The sequence below is a fragment of the Citrus clementina genome, unplaced genomic scaffold (genome assembly GCF_000493195.1).
Source record: "Citrus clementina cultivar Clemenules unplaced genomic scaffold, Citrus_clementina_v1.0 scaffold_4, whole genome shotgun sequence".
Classification (NCBI taxonomy): domain Eukaryota; kingdom Viridiplantae; phylum Streptophyta; class Magnoliopsida; order Sapindales; family Rutaceae; genus Citrus; species Citrus x clementina.
The window spans coordinates 12,694,192-12,713,892 of record NW_006262274.1 but is presented as its reverse complement, the minus strand read 5'-3'; the positions used below and the strand labels follow the sequence as shown (position 1 = coordinate 12,713,892).

The 19,701-nt window shown below is 31.9% G+C and overlaps 1 protein-coding gene across 1 annotated transcript in view; it reads left to right on the top strand.

The window, feature by feature from the left end:
- LOC18044309 (palmitoyl-acyl carrier protein thioesterase, chloroplastic) overlaps window positions 1-3,057 on the top strand; it is a 3,676-nt gene extending 619 nt beyond the window's left edge. Inside the window, exons 2-6 of the mRNA XM_006436811.2 lie at window positions 1,183-1,316; window positions 1,631-1,744; window positions 2,202-2,379; window positions 2,466-2,534; window positions 2,770-3,057. Of these exons, the coding sequence (XP_006436874.2) occupies window positions 1,183-1,316; window positions 1,631-1,744; window positions 2,202-2,379; window positions 2,466-2,534; window positions 2,770-3,057 (783 nt within the window). The remainder of the gene's footprint in view (window positions 1-1,182; window positions 1,317-1,630; window positions 1,745-2,201; window positions 2,380-2,465; window positions 2,535-2,769) is intronic.
- Window positions 3,058-19,701: the final 16,644 nt, after the last annotated feature.

Genomic DNA, 19,701 nt, shown 5'->3' with positions numbered 1-19,701 from the left:
TAGCATAGTATCATACGTATTTGTGAAAATATTGCATTTTAATATCATTATATAAAGCTACATAATAAGAATTTTGCTCTCCCGAGTTACAGGATCTTTGTGCACTTGATTCTATGGAAATCCTCATTGTGCGTGTTTCATATAGAAGTTTACACAAAATTTTATCCTTTTTCAAGAGTTTTAGGTATTCCATGAGCATTAATTATTTATTTATTTTTAATTCATTTTTTTTTCATATGGGTATGAACATTCTTATGATTGGTAGGAAAACATAGGCAACACACAAATGAAAAGAAAGCAATACTCATAAAGCACGCAAGATCTTTCCCTCCTTTTTTATTGGCTCATAATATTCATTCAGTAATAATAATAATTGTAATATTTATAATGATGGTGGTTATGTTAATTCACATTTTTTTAAATGTTAGATCACATTCTACTGATATTATAAGCAGAAATATACCAAAGATCTAAATCCATTTAATGTAGCATTGTCAAACGTTACAAGTAAATGTCTACTTTCGAACTATTAAATTCATATGATCATATAATTATGGATAAGTTAAGTTAACTAAAAATTCACACTTAATAAAATTCGATTTATATATTCTCAATAAAATAAAATAATTCTTATGTAAACTCGAACTTTGGCCATCTAAAGTCTAAACAATAGCCTAGGTGCCTTTGTTCACACTTTACAAAGTCTAGAAAAATATGATTTGAATCTCACTCTTATATTCCCCTAAAAAAGTTCCTCGGATTGTCAACTGAAAAACCACAAGTACAAAAGTTGCAAAATTAACGGCCTCATAACAACTCGATAGAGAGAGAAATTTAACAGAGATTTGCTGGACTATCTCGGAAATTCAGAGATTAAAGAAAGCCTTCAGTTCTTTTGAAACAAAATACGTGCCCAGAGCTTGTAATATTAGTGCTCATCTTTTAGCTAAAGTTGCTTTGGAAAAGTTGGAATCTTTTGTCTGGGTGGAAAATTTCCCACCAGAGATTAGCCATGTATTCACTAGTTGAAGTAATGAAAGTTTTACTTTCCCATAAAAAAAAAAAACAACTCGTAAGTGCGGAAAGCAAAAGAAAAAATAGATGTGTGCGCAGATGAAAAATCCATTTTACCAAAAATTAGATTTAGTCCATCAATATAAAAGTAATGATTGATGATTATAGGAGACTGCTTTGAATCATGTGACAAGCTCTGGACTTGCTGGAAATGGATTCGGTGCTACACGTGAAATGAGCCTCAGGAAACTCATTTGGGTTGTCACCCGCATCCACATTCAAGTACAGAGATATAGCAGCTGGTATGTTTTTCTCACATTCTCCTCAGAGAAATCTGACAAGTAATAATTGGATTTTTTGATAAATATTGAAGGATCATTTACTTATACATAACACTAGCATGAATATAGAGCTTGTCAGATGTGAGGATTTTGTGCGGATTCGCAATTACAACGTTATAATATTTTTGTTCAATTAACTATGACATATTATGCCATATGGTGTAATAATTAATTTGCGCACGAAATACGTATTTCAGCATTTGCATCAGCATGGATATCTAATAAATGACCCCACTATATCGATTTTGATTATGGTGAATGATTAAATTTGACAGGGGAGATGTTGTTGAGATCGATACATGGGTTGATGCTTCTGGAAAGAATGCAATGCGTAGAGACTGGATCATTCGAGACTACCGCACCCAAGACATAATAACAAGAGCAACAAGGTGCACTATCCCTATCAAAAATTCTAGTTCCAATAAAGTGCCGATTTTTTTAAAAATCGTTATTGATAGATATTGAATACGAATATATATATATTAAATTGAGCGGACTTTTTTATTAATCTTTTAAAAATATATAATTAGTAATTATTAAATTAAAATATAATTATTAAATCTTAATCATATATTATTATACATGTACATGTGGTAAAAAATTATATTATAAAGAGTTGAGCTCTTTACTCAATTAAAATTCATTAAATTATACCTCAGTCTCATTCTATTATAAATGCCCAAGTTACACAAGATCTTTGAAAAGATCAACAAAACTAGTTCAGTACTGGATTCAAATTTTAAAAATATATACATGTGTGTGTGTAATTGAGAAATGAAACTATGTATTCTTAGTTAGCTGTAAAGAGGCTTAACTAGTTTAACTCCTATTATCATCACTGTGTAGCACCTGGGTAATCATGAACAGAGAAACTAGAAGATTATCCAAGATTCCTGAACAAGTGAGGCAAGAGGTGCTACCATTTTACCTAAACACTTTTGCAATTGACAAAGAGAAGACCGATGTTGGAAAAATCGACAAGCTAACTGATCAAACCGCTGGGAGAATTCGATCTGGTTTAGCTGTAAGTAATCTAATGCATCTGTTCTCGTGTCTTTGATTCGTTCTTGATACTGAATTTGTGTTCTTGCTTTGCTTACTACTGTCCAGCCAAGATGGAGTGACATGGATGCCAACCAGCATGTAAACAATGTCAAATACATAGGATGGATTTTGGAGGTAATTAACTACTCTTCAAAACACACATATCTGAACGATTGTTAATTTATTATTTACCAAAATGGTAAAGAGATAAGAGAGATAGTAATAAGTTAACTACTGTTGGTTTACCTTAATCGACTAAATCGGTACGGATTTTTCACTGTTTATGTCAGTGTTCTGTCAAAATTTTCCGTCTGAATATCATTATCCATCAATCCATTTATTTAACTTTTGGCATGCATTGCATCTGCAGAGTGTGCCAATACATGTATTGGAAGATTACAATATGACAAGCATGACACTAGAGTATCGACGAGAGTGTCGGCAATCAAATTTGCTGGAGTCCTTGACAAGTACAACAGCCAGCGTTACTGAGGACTCCAATAATAATAATAAGAATAAGAATAGTCATAATCATAATCATAATTCAAGTAATAATCGGAAAGCAGACTTGGAATATACTCATCTACTTCGCATGCAGGCAGATAAGGCTGAGATAATTCGAGCAAGATCAGAATGGCAATCCAAAGACGAGCACTAGTCATTTCATATTCGTGCATGTGCTTTCCTATATATATATATGTATGTATGTATATATTTTATTTTTATTTTTTTAAATAAAATTTATGTCTACTTCTTGTTTGCAAGTGAAATTTATGCCACTCCTATTACGACTACTACTTCACTTTTTTTTTTTAACTAATTAAGTATTAGGTTACTGTATTACACAGAGATATTTACAAATGACAACATATCATTGCAATGATATTTACAATCAGATATATATCTGGGACTTACATTATTACATTTTTATTCTATGAAGTACATACCCAGCCAAATACTCCTCCCGGGGAATGATGTTTTTACTCCACTCGTATTTCGCAAGGGAGAAATACGTTATAAATAATCTCCACACAATTATAATTAATTGAGAGAATTTGAGTCCGTGGGGACTCGAACCATTGCCCTCATAGTCATGCTTGACTTTAAGGGCAATAGTTCACCAAGTGGCCTACTACTTCACTTACATATTGTACAAAATGGATTACCTCCACTGAGAGATTCTTTCTTAAGATGGAATTAAAGAAGATTTTATTCAAAATTGACGGGGCATTAGTAAACCAAATAAATCTCTCTTTGATTTCTCAATAAGATCAAATAATTATGAAAAAAAACTAATCAAATGATTAATTATTTCTATCTTTATTAATCAATTCAAAAATTAATTGTTAATCAACTCAGAAGATTAATTTCAATCTTTGCCAATCAATCAAATTCATTAATTATAATTTCCTTTATTATGTTCTCAACCTTGTGTATGTTGAATTTTTGTACTCAGGGTGGGCACAACACTGTTTGTTTGAAAAAGCAAGTCTTATCGTCCTAAGCGTTTGATAGGGAAATGACCTAGCATGACATGCGTGGACTGGGAGTAGTGATAGGCCAGCTGATCAGTGGGCCTTGATCTTTGTTAAAAAGAAAAAGAAAAAGAAAAATAAGATGGTTGCTCAAAGTAATTTTTTTATATACACTCACGCACTCCTCAAATGAGGAGTGGAGCCACTGCTGGAGTCTCGATCATTATGGAAAGGATTTAAGCTATCTTCGACATTATTTGAAGCTTCATCATTTGAGCTTTGATGAGAAACAGCTCCTTGAGTTGCTTCAAATTGTTGTAGACGCTGTTGAAGTTATTGCACTTGCCTTCTTAAATCTTCTTTTTCAATATCACCAAGCCTCTCTCTCATGACGAGGAGTTTCTTCAACATTTGGACCACGTTGACGACGATTTGCCATGAATTACGAAGCCATGGATTACGAAACCTAAAGATCTGATACCAAAACTGATATCGGCATAATTTTAAAATAAACTTTTATTATTATCTAACAAAGCTCACCACTCAAGAGGGTTACAAAGGGATACAGAGATTCACCGCCCAATGATATCCTACAAGAGATACAAGGCTTCTCAACTCATGATATCCTACAAGAGATACAAGGCTTCTCAACTCAACACTCAAAGGAATTCACCCAAGAGATACAGAGTTTAAAGAAGGAACTCAAAAAAGAGAACTCTTCCAGGCTATATTCTCAAATCACTCACTCCTCTTTAAAAGTTACAACCTAATACATTTATATAGTTAACTTGGAACATCCCTCCAAGCTTAGGATAAGATTTCTATTATGTAAAATTTGATTTAAATATGAATTAAAAGTCTTAGCTGTCATGAGATGGAAGAGAACAAAGCAAATCTCAATTTGATTATTAGGTCGGTTTGATAAGCAAATGTGAGCAGTCAACACTCATTTAATTATATCTTGATGTAGAAAACTCTAAATCGAACACCGTAAAATTTATTAAACTCCTGACTCAAAGAGAATTTCAGAGATATAAAGCTTGTTGGATAGAACTTGATGTATTGATGCCAGTAAATTCAGAACTTACGGCCTTGTACAGAATTCTGACAACTGTGATCTTCACTGACTAAATCTTGAATTTCTTTAAGACGAGAAGTCCAAATTTGATTATGTAAAATTCCTTAAAAACTAGACAAAAGTATCTTTTCAACCATATATTATACATAATTTACCTATTTCTAGAACAGTACAGTTAATTCGAACAAATGGGCTGTTAATTTTGACTTTTGCTTCCCACTTTGACTATCCTTTCCAAATGTTCACATTCATTTTCATTACTAATCTCCAAACATGATAAATCTCTAAACACTCTTGTGTCAATAAGGCATATCAAAACGATAGGAAAGTGTAATTTTTAGAGATGGCAGAAAAAGTTCGTCAGACCTAAGTGTAGCTCGAGTCTGGGTGTTTCGAGCTGGGCTTACTCTAATCCGAGCATGTTTTATAAAAGCTCGGTTTAAGTTTGTGTTTCAGCTAAAAGGTCCAAGCTCAATCAAAAAGTCTGAGAAATCTTAAAAAATTAAAATATATATTATTTTAATTAAAATACACCTTTTTACCTATATTTAATAGGGATGACAAACATTGGGCTTGGGTTGGGCTTTTTCAAGCCTAGGCCCGAGCCCACTTCAAGTTTAGTGTGAGGGCCTGGGCTCATTGCGGGCCGGGCCGGGCCGGGCTCAGGCTTTATTTATTTTTAAAAATTTTTTTAAATTATTGTAAATTTGAAATAAATTAATGATCAACAAGTTATTATAATCATAAATAAATAAAAGAAAATAAATATTTCAAAGTAAAATAATAAATAAAGCAAATAAAAGCTCATAACTTTAAATTTCTTTAATACTGGATTCTTTAATTCAAACGCTATTTTATTTAATTAACACAAAAGAGAGAGTTTAGTATCATAAATTTAATTTTTTTTAATCATCATTGATTTATAAGTTAAGAATTTAAGTTTTCTTTAAATTACTTTTCAATTTTAATTATATTATTCTAATTTATAAATTTATTTTTAAAAAATAGTGGGCTTGGGCCTAGCCCGGGAGTCCCGGACTTTTTTTTCTTGGGCCCTTGTCCGTGAGGACCGGGGAAAAACCCGCGGACCTGGACTAGGCCGGGATGGGCTTGGGCCGACCCGGACTTTTTTTCCCACCCAAGACATATATTTACAGTTTTAAATTCTGTAAGCCCACCTTGAGTTGTCTAATTAGTAGTGACATTGTTAGCTTTTCATCTCTTTTTTATATAATTATTTAAATTAGTTAAATAAAATAAATTGAATTAATTCGTTTGCAATTAGCAGAATATTCTACTTTACTTTAATTAAAACCTAATGTTATTAGGAGGATAGCTTTGTAACTTTTTCTGTTATGATCAGTATGATTTGGTGATGAATCCAAATGCATCATTTTTCGTCATTTTTACAACCAACTTGTAGAGAAGAGCGGAAAAGATTTCAACCAAACATGCATGCCCTAAAAACATTAGAACTTCAATAGCCCTAAAATTCATCCTCATATGATACATACAAGTAACATGCATGATGCATATGTTCTTCGTCAATACAAGAACCACGTCTTGGTCCTCAGTCCTTACATGGAAAACATATAAAATACTAAAACAATTAATGTGTTTTTTGAATTGGTGGGCATTCTTGGATTTTACTGTCTGTCGGTTTTACTTTTGGACAAGAGAAAATACAGTTGCAAACTTGTGCACATGCAAATCTTTGGATGTAGCCTAGCTTTTATTGGACTCCACATGCATTAGTCACTATCATAAACAGAAAAAATTATGGCCCAAAGCAACCCCAATTTTTGAGCCCTAAAGTCTCATCACTTTTTGACTAATGAAGGTTACCCCACTACTTAGGGTTCTCGTTATGGGTAAAATTCTTTTGATTACTACTCATCTCCATTTGTGCAAGTTGCTTTAGACCTACTCTCGAAAGAAAGCAAATCTACAGCCATTTAGGAGTGAAGAGCCATCTTGAGCCATTGTTTTATGTCTTCTTGGTCCAACTTTAAGTGACCAAAACCTTATAATTGATAAAACTTTTTGTGCAATTGCCATTGCCGTTGATATGCACATCATTGAATCTTTTCTTCCTTTTTAAATAAATGAAGTTCGAATAGAATTTGACAATAATATACATATCCCGTCAAAGAGATTGATCAATTTCAGTGTTGAAAATTTATAAGAAAACAAGAATGCAGCAATCACAAGATAATGCTTTTATAAATTATATTCCATAATCATGATACCTAAACTCATCTCTGCCATTCCGATTTAACTATACTTTGAGATGACATGTGACCCGAAATGATTGAGATTTTGCATCTCCTCTTACCCTGAACCTCATATACTAGCTAGATATACTAAGCATTATTTTATAACACCTAACAATGCTGAATCAAAGCATTATTCCATTCCCTTTTTTAACTGATTCCACATTATTTTACCAAAATATTCTTCCTTTTACTTTAAAAAAATAAAAAAAGAACACCCATTTGAATATTATGCAACTGGCATACGTACTGCAACCCTTCTCGTCTATTACACTTGTTCCACTAGATCCCACTCAAAAGATCGACAAAGAGGCAATAACTCAGTACCATATAATACTGATTAATTTTGAACAGATGAAGTATATGACAAGTTAGGTCTAAAGTCACTTGCAACAACTTTCAAATTATTAAAGATGAGAAAATATTTGGGTCCTACTACAATGCAGCATCATTAAGTAAGATTGGTTACAATTTCTGTCACTAGTAAAAAAAAAAATGTCGTACATCAATAAAAAATGTTATAGGCAACAATAAAAAGTTATTATAATTAACGTACAACAATAGTTATTTACAGATATTATAATACGGCAACACTCTTAATTTAAGAGTTTTCATCCTCATATCTATATTTACAACGACATAAACAAAACTAGGCATAGACAAATTTTAAAAAGGTTGAGGTCAAAATAAAAACATAATGGTCTGAGCACTACAAGAATTATATTCTTTTGCGACCATATTTTCTATGACGATATAATTTTTGTCACAGAATGTCACTTTTTACGACCATAGGCAATCTCGTCGCTAAATGTCTTGTTTTTCTGTAACCAAAATTAAGTTCATCACAAAAACTCACTTTTTGCGACCAAACACAATTTTCGTCGCAAAAGCATTTGCCAATTATATTTACTTTTAATTTATTTGCGACCAAAAACATTGTCGTCACAAATTCTATACTTTCAGCGACCACTTCAAGATTTCGTCACAAAAAAGAAAGTGATAAAAATAATGTACGACTTCCTTTTTGTGACAAAACTAAATTTTCGTCTCAAAATATCTACTTTTTGCGACCCCTTTCAAGTTGTCACAAAAAGTCGAAAGATTTTGGCGGGTAATCTACCACCAACCAAATAATAAAAAGATATTTATAATACTTTTTGCGACAAATCATTATTTGGTCGCTAAAAATGAAATATTTTGGCGGAAATTGAACCGCCTTATACAATTAAACTCAATTTGAACAAGTTTTTGCGACCAAATTTAAACGTGGTCGCAAAAGACAAGCATGTTATATATATTTGTATTATTCTTCTCTCTTTCATTTTTATCTCTAAGTTCTCTCACTCTTATAATTCTCATTCCCTTGTTCTCACTCTATCTTCCTAGCTTATTTTCCTTACAAACTTTTTTTTTTGGTTACATAATTTAATTTAATTATCATGTGTAGAAGTTAACTAACCTTTGTGCTTTTTTTTTTTGTAGAAATTAAATATTGAAGATCATATACAAAGAGGTGAAGAAAATCAAGATGCAAGGAGGTGAAGAAAATCAAGAAATTTATGAATAAATATAGTTGTTCCAAATATTACAATGTTATTTGAAGATCATTATGTAATTGTTCCAAGTGTTACAATTATGTAATTGTTCTAAATAATGTAATTTCATTTGCAAAAATTTTTGTGTATTTTTTTTTATCAATAATAACTTTTAATTTAATTTTTCTACTTTCATGATGTTGGTTATAATTGTCTTAATTATTAAAGAAAAATTAAATAAATTATAATTTTATAAAATTATAATTAAAATATAATATTATATTTAAATTTTTTGCAACCAGTTTGAGTATGGTCGCAAAAAATTTTAAATCCGTGACGAAATAATTGGTTGCAAAAAAGTAACGGAGGCAAAGTGAAATTATATTTTGCGACCATTTTTTTCATCGCGAAAAGTTATTTTTTGTGACCAACTTATGAAGTGGTCGTGGATACTTTTCCTCGACAGACCTAATATGACCAACTTGCGACCATAATTTTTTTGTTGCAAATTAATTTTTGTGACGAATTTGATATTTTCTACGACGAATTTATTGGTCGCAGATGACCATAATTCTAGTAGTGGAGGGTCAAAATGAAAACATAACTATCCTTAGAGAGAGTCTAGATGATTGAGGGCTTGAGATCTAGTACTTGATTGTATCAAGGTCCCAGGTTTGATCCTTCTGATAAACTTAAAAATTCCATCATTTATTGTCTCATGGATCATAAAATAGGGTCGCCACTCGACTACTCCCCCAAATTAGGGCTTACTCAGGATAGACCTATGGTTCAAGTCAGTGTAGGAATCTAAATTATGAAAAAAAATGAAAATTTAATTTATTAGAAACAAAAAATAATGAAAATACTATATATATACCTAAATGTACGTACGTACGTATGTGTCTGTATATATATAAGCAAATTCTATAAGATTAAACCCATATGACGATGACATCAAAGAGCTGCTGCTTCAAGTAAATCGACATGAAAGCCGTTGTATAATTCCTTGACTAAGTTGAACTTATCTAGTTATCTCCTAGGGCAATCAAAGCTTTGTTTTGTACTGTCCTACACGGCTCTACAAAACCAAGCAGCACCTCCATGATTGTTAAAAAATATGTCGTAATATACAATCATTTAAGAAAGTGACGGTCCATTAATTTTTAATTGAATAATGCATGCACTTGAATAAGCTATAGACCATAGTGATGTAAGATGGTCCACAGAACGTCCGCAGAGCTGGCTAAATGGACAGGACAGAGAACCAATTACTGTCGTCACGTGATCACCACAACCCTTAACTTTAGTCACTGTCAATCACCACTACTATTTTCCCTATATGTACATACATACCTATATATATAATTGAATCTGACATGTAATTCTGAAAAAAAACTACGCCCCCACAATCGTATTTTGTTTTGGTCCCATTTTAACCTCACTGCATTATGCATAGCCTCAGCACGAGGTCCCCAATTTTCTTTGATCATCATCATTATGACTGTTCCAATCGTTGAAGACCTTACTGTCGGATAAGGATTCGATGGTCAATTGGGTTCGTACTGATCATTGAATCCAGAGTCTTAGATAATATAAATTACAATAAACCTAAATATAATTGCTTATAACTTTTATATATTACTATTCTCTCGTATCAAAGTGATTACTTTTAAGTTGTTATAAGCAACTGCCTTGAATCAATAATCCGAATGTATCTAACACCAATTTTATTCTCTGAATTTATTTAATATGACCTACTAAGTTTGTGATGGTTGATTCAGTTCAACATTTAATTCTTACTTTTTTAAGTCTTGAAATAAAGAAATTTTTAATACTTACATATATATATATATATATATATAGAGAGAGAGAGAGAGAGAGTAGCTCTTTTATGAGAATAGTTTTGTTTTGTTAAAATAAATATATCACTAAAATATAAAAAATATAAATTTTAATATGTTAAAAATTGTATTTTTTTATTTTTTACTGAATATATATATATAATAATAATAATTCTCTAAGAAGAATATTCTCATTTTAATAAAGTGAGAATGCCACTAATATATTTTAATATATTAAAAATTAATTTTTTTATTTATTAATATATTAAAAATAATTTTTTTTATTTATTAGTAATATTTTTATTTTGTTAAAATAAGAATATAAAATAAAGGTGGCAAAACTAATATATACTAGAAGCCTACAATCTCTCTCTAAAAGGAGCTGATTATAATAGACCACCCAAAAGTGCATAGGGCCACCTGTAAATTCTGTAGAGTGCTACGTGTAATCATGTGAATTGGAAAAACTAACATTTTTCTTTTCAGGATTGATGGGAAAGGCACTAATTAAAGTTAATCTGCTGGCATTCGGGCTGCACAGCAATTGTACGACTGCTGTTTTAATTTGTCCGTTCTGTAAGGTGTTGATTAAATTCTGTTAAGGGATGTTTTGATGGTACAGTTTGTAAGATTTTTAAAAAACCTCGTATAAATAATACATCGTAGAGGGGGTTTGATTTTTAATTTAATGAATTAAAGTGATTTAAATAAATAAATTAATTAAGTATATTGCAGGTGTTTATTTTTATAGTGTAATAAATTTTTTAGATAATTTTAATTTAATAAAATAAGATTTTTTTTTACTAAATAAAGAAATCTGAATGAATAATTAATTTTTAATTAAAAATATTTTTTTTATAATTTATTTTTTAAAATCATTATATATTCACTTGAATATGGTTTCGTTAATAGATGTTAAAATATTATGGTATTATATATATATATATATACACACAAATGTGAAAGAACACCATTTCAAGTTTTTAAATTAAAAAATATTTTAATACTTATTTCGAGATATTTAAATAAAAAAATAAATATATTATTCAAATTTATACATTTAAATCTATCCAGATTCGCCATTCAAAACAAAAAAATCTATCCAAATTCGGATCAATTAATAATTCAGAAAAAAACAAACGCCACCGTACGTAAACTGTGGAAAAAAAATTACAGTATGGAAATAACAGTAGTATGGACGAGGATCACGTGGGCTATAGCCCGGATATGGATCCATCACGTGGATAATGTTTCGCCGCTGCCCATTTTACTGGGGACACAGGAGAATGGGATGTGGTCGCCCGATAAATCAGAGAGTGGGAGTTGAAAATGAATATTCCATGGACCTTTGAATTAATGCAGTTTAAATTAATCAATAATTAAAATGAATTAGAATTAGAATTAGAATGCTTTGGAATCATAATAAGTTATTTATTTCAGTTACATAAATTGAAATTTTGAAATTAAAATGAGTTATATAGTTATTGATTTGTTTATTTTCTATTAAAATCGGGATAAACTAATATAAATTATAAGAATGAATTTAGTTTAATATTATTATTATTTTAAAAGGGGTAAAAAAATTAATTTTAATAGGGTATGAAAATTAATTAACTTCTTATTTTTGTTCTCCATTATCATTTTCACCTCTCCTATAGGGATGAGATTCTTGGTCGTCATTTCTAAATTTATGGGATTCACTCTAATTTAATTTATGTTCCTCCATATTTTTAGTAAGTAAATACTACTAATAATTTTTATTCCCCATTCTCATTTCTCAATCCCATAAGTAAATGCACCATGAGTCCAGAGAGTGGACTGTGGTTAGATTCGGAGGATTCAAGATCCTAAATATCCGATGCCATATAATTGTTTACTGGATTCAGGATTTTGAATGACTATTTTCGTTATGCAAGTCATCCTTTATGGGGAAATTTACAAAAATAGCCAAAAAAATTAAGTGTTTTTCAACTTTAACCCCTCAAAGTTTTTTCTATCATAAATAGCCAAACACCCTATTTTTGGACTACATTACCCTCATCACTTTCATCAAATTTACAAAGGCATGCCATTTTTCCCTTTTCAATCTAGCAATTCCAGCACTTCCACCACTTTTCTCTTTTCAACTTAACAAACTTCATCATTCAACAAACTCCACTACTCTCAATAAATTAACAAATTTCATCAAACAATCATTACATAATTGAAAATATAATTATCAATTGGAGAGCTTCTTAAGGTTAGTTTATACTCTTACCATAACCTAAACTTTTAATCTATTGATTTTATCATTTGATTTCGAAATTGAAGTGAGTTTTTATTGCAAACGTTGTGATTTTTCATAAACAAAACAATGTGACTTGTTAAAGTAGTTAGTTTGAGTTGAGAAATGAAAATTAATCATTGAAACCCTTGAAAAATCGAGCAAAATAGAAGCCCAAAACAAGTGAGACAGACGCCTGTCTCACATAAAACCAGTAGATTTATGTGAGACAGGCACCTGTTCCACTTGCCTGTCTGACTAAAATATGTGCGACATACAAGTGAGACAGGCGTCTGTCGTACATATAAACCCACTGGTTTTATGTGAGACATGCGCATGTCTCACTTGTTACCACTGGTTTTATGTGAGACAGGCAAGTGGGACAGACGCCTGTCTCACTTGTTCCCACTGGTTTTATGTGAGACAGGCGCTTGTCCCACTGTCTGTCTCACTAAATTTGAGCTATTTTCTAAAAGTAATAACTTGGGCTACATGTGTCCGTTTTAGGCGTATAATATATCGTTTCCAAGCTTACGATGAGACGAAGCAAAACCAAAATTGTATACTTCATTTCATCCACATAAATGTACTGCATATTCACTTTACTAGGTTTTGTAGCGTGGAATCTTATATCTTTTGTTTTTTTTATAATTTTTAAGTTTAATGGATTCCGTTGTACTTCAATTATGTTACGACGATTGGTGGGAGACGTTAGCAGATGGTCGTACGGAGTACGTGAATGCGAAGAATACGACATTTTTAGTTCGGAAAGATTGTACATTTGAGCAATTTCTGACAAGGGTGTATGAAGTTTTATAGATAAATCCTAATGAATATAGTTTGACGATGAAGACAACTTTGAGGTCTAGTAACACAATGTATCGTGCATGTTCACTACCTATGGACATATTTAATGATGAAATGGTTAATGTTGTGCTGCACATGGCCTCTGATGTGGTAAATTATGGATGCCACCCTATATTTGTCACCACATATCCTCAAGTTCCGGCCGAAAATCCTAAGCCACTTGTGGAAAGTGAAACTTCGTTTAGAGCAAACAAGTCTGTCCCCGATATTGAAGAAGAGGTGTTACCATAACAAATGTCGTTCCAGCAACGTTACTCACCAGTCAATGAAAACAATGACACTATTGATGATAATGGCATTACGTTAGCGGATGTTGAAGAAAATGTGTTACCATTAGGGACATCGTTAGAGCAACATTACTCTTCATTTCACAATAATGAGTTCCGCAGTTATGATGATCCTGGTTATGACACCAACAACACAGAAGATGACAATGCTTGTTTGGAACCGTTCAATAGTGTGCAAGGCATGAACTCCAATACTAAAGTTGATGATAGGAGCATTGGTAATTCCGATATTCCTATCAATGATGAGGATGATCATCGGTATGATATTTCTATTAACAATAGAGACAACCGACCTATTCCTCAGACGGCCCGTTCGAGGAGAAGGACAACAGTTAATCCCTTGGTAAGTCTTGCTCCAGTTTTTCCTTCAAACTTGGTAGCTCCAGACTTAGTTAGAAGCTGTAATTCTGTTGACATTGGTGTGGAAAAGTTGTTCGCTGAGAAGAATGAGTTAATACTGGAATTGCGCACAGTGGCCTTGCGGGAAAAATTTGATTTCAAGATTGCACGGTCCACAACGACACGCTCACTGTTCTTCGGAATCATGTAGTTGGCGTCTTCGCGCAACGAGAGGTTCGGATGAGCAGAATGTTCCTTGGGTAGTGAGAAGAGTTGACAATGGTCATACGTGCTCTAATGAGGTTTTGCCTAGTGGCTTCCGTCAAGTTAGGAGTCGGGTTGTTGGCCATCTTATCGCGGATAAATTTATTCAGGATAAATGGATATACACGCCGATTGACATTAGAGCAGACATGCAGCAAGAATACGGGGTCCAGTTAACATATCAACAAGCATATCGGACTAAAGAAGTCGGTCTTGAAATAATACAAGGGAACCCTGCTGAGTCATACAACTTACTTCCCAAATACTCTCACGTTTTGACCAAAGCGAATGAGGGCACAGTGACACACCTCTAGCGGGATGGAGATGATAATTTCTTATACTACTTTGTTGCGCTTGGATCTTCCATCAAGGGCTTCACTCAGTACATTAGGCATGTGATCGTTGTAGATGACACTCATTTAAAGGGGCTATATCGTAGAAGCATTTTTGTAGCAACATGTTTGGATGGTAATAATCAACTGTATCCGTTAGCTATTGGGGTCATGGATTCAGAAAACAATGATGCTTGGGAATGATTTATGACAAAGTTACATGGAGTGATTAGCGATAGGCCAGAGTTAGTGTTTATCTCTGATCGATGCACTGCCATCAAGAGAGCCGTTTTAAAAGCATTTCACACTGCTGCTCATGGAGTTTGTTTTTACCATGTCAAAGGCAATATTAAGTCTAAATTCAGGATGTCCAAAGCTATTTGGGATCAATTCGAGCGAGCCTTTATTAATGCAGTAAAGGCATATGGACACGAAGAATTTAAAAGACAACTTGAAGGGTTGTGGATGCTCCACTCGGGCGCGGCTGATTACTTAGAGAATAATGTGGGTACGTGTAATTGGCCAAGGTCTGAATTTGAAGGTAGGAGATACAGCATACTTACCACCAACATTGTGACAGGCACCAAGAGGCTTGCCAAGTGCACCCGAGTTGCGCGCAGGCTGGTACGCATCTCGCGCATAGCATGTGCATCTCATGCGTGTGAGGCCGCGACCTCGCGCACGAGATGCGCATCTCGCATACGACAGCCGCGACCTCGCCCGCGGGATGCTCCCCTTCACTTCCCCTTCACTTCCGTTTCCCTTCCCTTTCTCTTCCCTTCCCTTTCCCACATGCATCTCACCCACCACCACCACCAACAACAACAACGACAAAAACAACTCACCTAGGGTTTCCAATTTTGTCTTTGATTTTGGAGATCTCTGAAGATTTTCAATGTGATTTAGCTTGTTTCAGCCGCTGACGATGTATACGGGATTCCGGTGATGAAATTTTGGGTGAGAGGGGGAGGAATTTGCTTGAGGGAAACGTGAGAATGAGGAGGGTAATTTCGTCCACAATTTGGTGATTTGGCTAATGTTGATAGAAAAAATTTGGGGGGGTTAAAGTTGAAAAACGCTTAATTTTCTTGGTTATTTTTGTAAATTTCCCTCATTTGTGGGCAGGGACTAGAGAGTGTGTTTGGACCACTGGCAAAGCGTACTTATAAATATTTAATAAAATACTTGTAAATATTCAATAAATTGCTACTATTCTGTTTGAGGATCATGTTCAATAGTGCTTGTACAATAGTTTGTAGATGTAATATTACTATCTATTAAAAAAAATGAAAGAAAGAAAGAAAGAAAAAGATGTAATATTACTCATCTTAAAAACATTAGATTGGAAACTTCAATTTACGCAACTGTAAATCCTATTAGCTTTCATCCCCTGTTGGGTAACCAAAAAAAGATGCTAAACAAAACACATCAAGAATCTTCAAAATGTTGTCTGCGGAAACTGTACATGCTTAAATAAAAAGAGTTGAATTTTCTTTGATTTTTTGTTATCGATTTTCTAAAAGAAAGTTTTTAAACAGAGATTTATGTTAAACCAATATACAACAGTTAGAGCTACCAACCAAGATGTTGTTGCTACACTATTATTATAAAAAAAAAGGTACATATTATTGCTACACATAACCTGTCAGTCTGTCACCAAGAGTGGATTTACTTGTAGCTAAGAGTGAGCAATTGACCGCACTAAAAAAAAAATGAATCCCCTTCAATTTCATATTAATTTATGGGAAACTTATTTTTTAGTGGGGCTAATTTAAAAAAAAAAATCTGTAGAAGGGTTAATTTTATGAATTATCTTTGGTAGTGAGGAAGAGTTTTTTCCCCTTAATACAATTAAAATAATATTTTTTTACCATGATTCACTTTTCTATATTCGCCTTTTGTCTGTCATATTTTTGTTATTGAATCTTGTAACTTAAAATAAAATTCATTTAGTTAATAAAAGCTCAAAACTTATAAATAAAGTAAAATCCTCTCTTATTAGTGATGTGAAATGTTATAAAAAAGTGCCTTAACGAGAATTTTTTATGAGATTTGATAATATTATAAGAGAAATGCATCCCTTTTTTGTGGGAAGAAAGAGCAATGATATCATTGAAGTATCATTCCTTATTGGGGTATTTACCTAAATAAGGTTAAAGTGGTGTTTATTGATCGAGTGAATATCATATTTTTTGGAAAGAAAAATACCATTTCATACTTATGAACCAATGTAAAAGTTGAGAATAGAAAGGCACGCAACCTATGAATATTTCCTGACTCGACCTAGGACGGGCACTCCCTATTATGGGCGGGTTTGTTTGGTTGGGTGTAGTGGATGGGTACAGAAATTTATTTATTTTTTCCTAGGAGAAATTATTTGTTTTGTTTGATAATTTAAGATGGAAGAAACCCTAATTCTTCTACGGTAAGGAATCCTAATTCCAATTGCTCAAACTATTTGTTAACCTACAAAATTATCCTCGCAATAAGATTAGTTCTAATTTTATATTAATTTTATCAATAATATTATAGATTTTAAAATTTAAATCTCAATTTGTATCTTAACTACTATGATATTTATCTATAAATCATATAATAAAATTTTACTAATTATGAAATGTATCGTAACATATATAATTGAGATACAAATATTGAAATTCTTACTATACAAATTTTAATTATTAATTATTTTTTGTTATTTGGAGGCTGCTGGCCACTGACCGTATTCAAAATCCTATGGAGGTATCGATTTGGGATTCGTCCGTCATGTTTTTAAAAAGTAATGGGAAATTTTAATTTAAATTATTTTAACAATTTTTTTCAAACAATATTGATATGTGTTGACCGGTATTGACTACAATTGACCACCATTATTAATCAACGTTGACTAATATTGACTTCTATTACAAATGTTGACTGACATTGAGCAATTAGTGCGGGTCTTTACAATTGTTTTTTAACATTACTATTTTTATTTTAAATTTTCTATTAACAATCTATAACTTAAAATGAGACAAATTCTTAATTTCGTATTTCAGAGAAATACTTTTAAAAAAAATGGAATTAACTTTATAAACTGTGAAATTGTTATATATATTTGGAGAAGAAAAATAACTAATTAAAAGTCGTATTCCATTTGAGCTCAGATTCTTTTGAGTGACAAGAGCATTATGTAATGTATTTTTTATTTAATATAAAAATAAATAAAAGTTCCTGTTGATTAACCTCATATATATAGGTCATTAACCATAATGAGTTACAAGTTCTGTTAGTACCCTTCTAGTTCATTGAGCAATATTGCATACTCCAAATAATATCTCAATATTTTCGCTTAGAATCACTGCTGATCCAAGCTTTGCACTGAGGAATGTATAATATAGTAATTAGTGGTTTAAATTAGTAATAATATGTATATAATTAAATTTCACCGCACACTGCTATAAATGCATGCCTAGTAGACGTTTTTTAAAAAATTAATGTAAATTATATCAAGATTGGATTTGTGTAATTTTCAGTTATACAATTCTGAAAATTTATTATACTAATTTTTTTCTAAATTTTAAAAGATAACAGGGTAGGCAAAGCACAAATTTATATTTTAACCCTTTACTTCCCCCTTAATATTCAAACTCGGGCATTAATCAAGAATGTCAGGAATCCTATCTGTATTGTTCTGTATCATTTTCTTATGAAATAATGCATTTTATAATTGATAAAAATAAAATTAATCTCTATCATTTAATAAATTAATAACATATTAATTAAGACTCTACTTGAGAATAGATTATTTGGAACTGTGGATCCCATATTCCCATAGTACTCTAAAATGAAATTACTTGAAAATGAGTTCGCTAAACTTATAGTGAGCATGAATGAGACCGTAATTGAGAGGGAGAAATGAGAGAGAACTTAGAAATTAAAATTGAAAACACACAACAAATTTGACATCCATGCATTTCTCGGGCCACCGCTACAATACCCGCATGTATTAATAAAAAAATTAAAAAAAATATGGCGATTGTTTGGCTGCCAAGTACAAAAAAAAAAGAAAAAAGAAAAAAACTTGGACCAATCGGTAAAAAGCAATTGGTTGCTCCTTAAATGAATATTTGATTATGAAATAATGTAATAAATAAATATAATAAATAAAATAATAATTATTTTAATAATAAAGGCAACATAATAATAAAAAAATTAGTTTTATAATACTTAAAAATTAGTTTCAAGTTTAATGGTCACATAATTAAGTTAACGGTGGGTGTTTCATGTTTATTGGTCCATTAATTGCATGATTTTTGGGGTTACAAGTTAATGATTTCAAGTTCCATGTTCATTGCTCTAAGTTTCAAGTTCTTTGGGTTTCTATTTTAATGGTCTCAGTTTCAAGTTAATGGTAGGTGTTTCATGTTTATTGGTCTATTAATCGGGGTTGCAAGTTAATGATCCCAAGTTCCATGTTCATTGTTATCAGTTTCAAGTTCATTTGGTTTCAAGTTTAATAATCCTAATTTCAAGTTAATGGCATGTGTTTCATGTTTATTGGTCTATTAATTGCATAATTTTCGGGGTTGCAAATTAATGATCCCAACTTCCATGTTCATTGCTCTAAGTTTCAAGTTCTTTTGGTTTCTATTTTAATGGTTCAGTTTCAAGTTAATTGTAGGTGTTTCGTGTTTATTAGCCCATTAATCGGGGTTACAAGTTAATGATCTCAAGTTTCATGTTCATTGTCCTCAATTTCAAGTTCA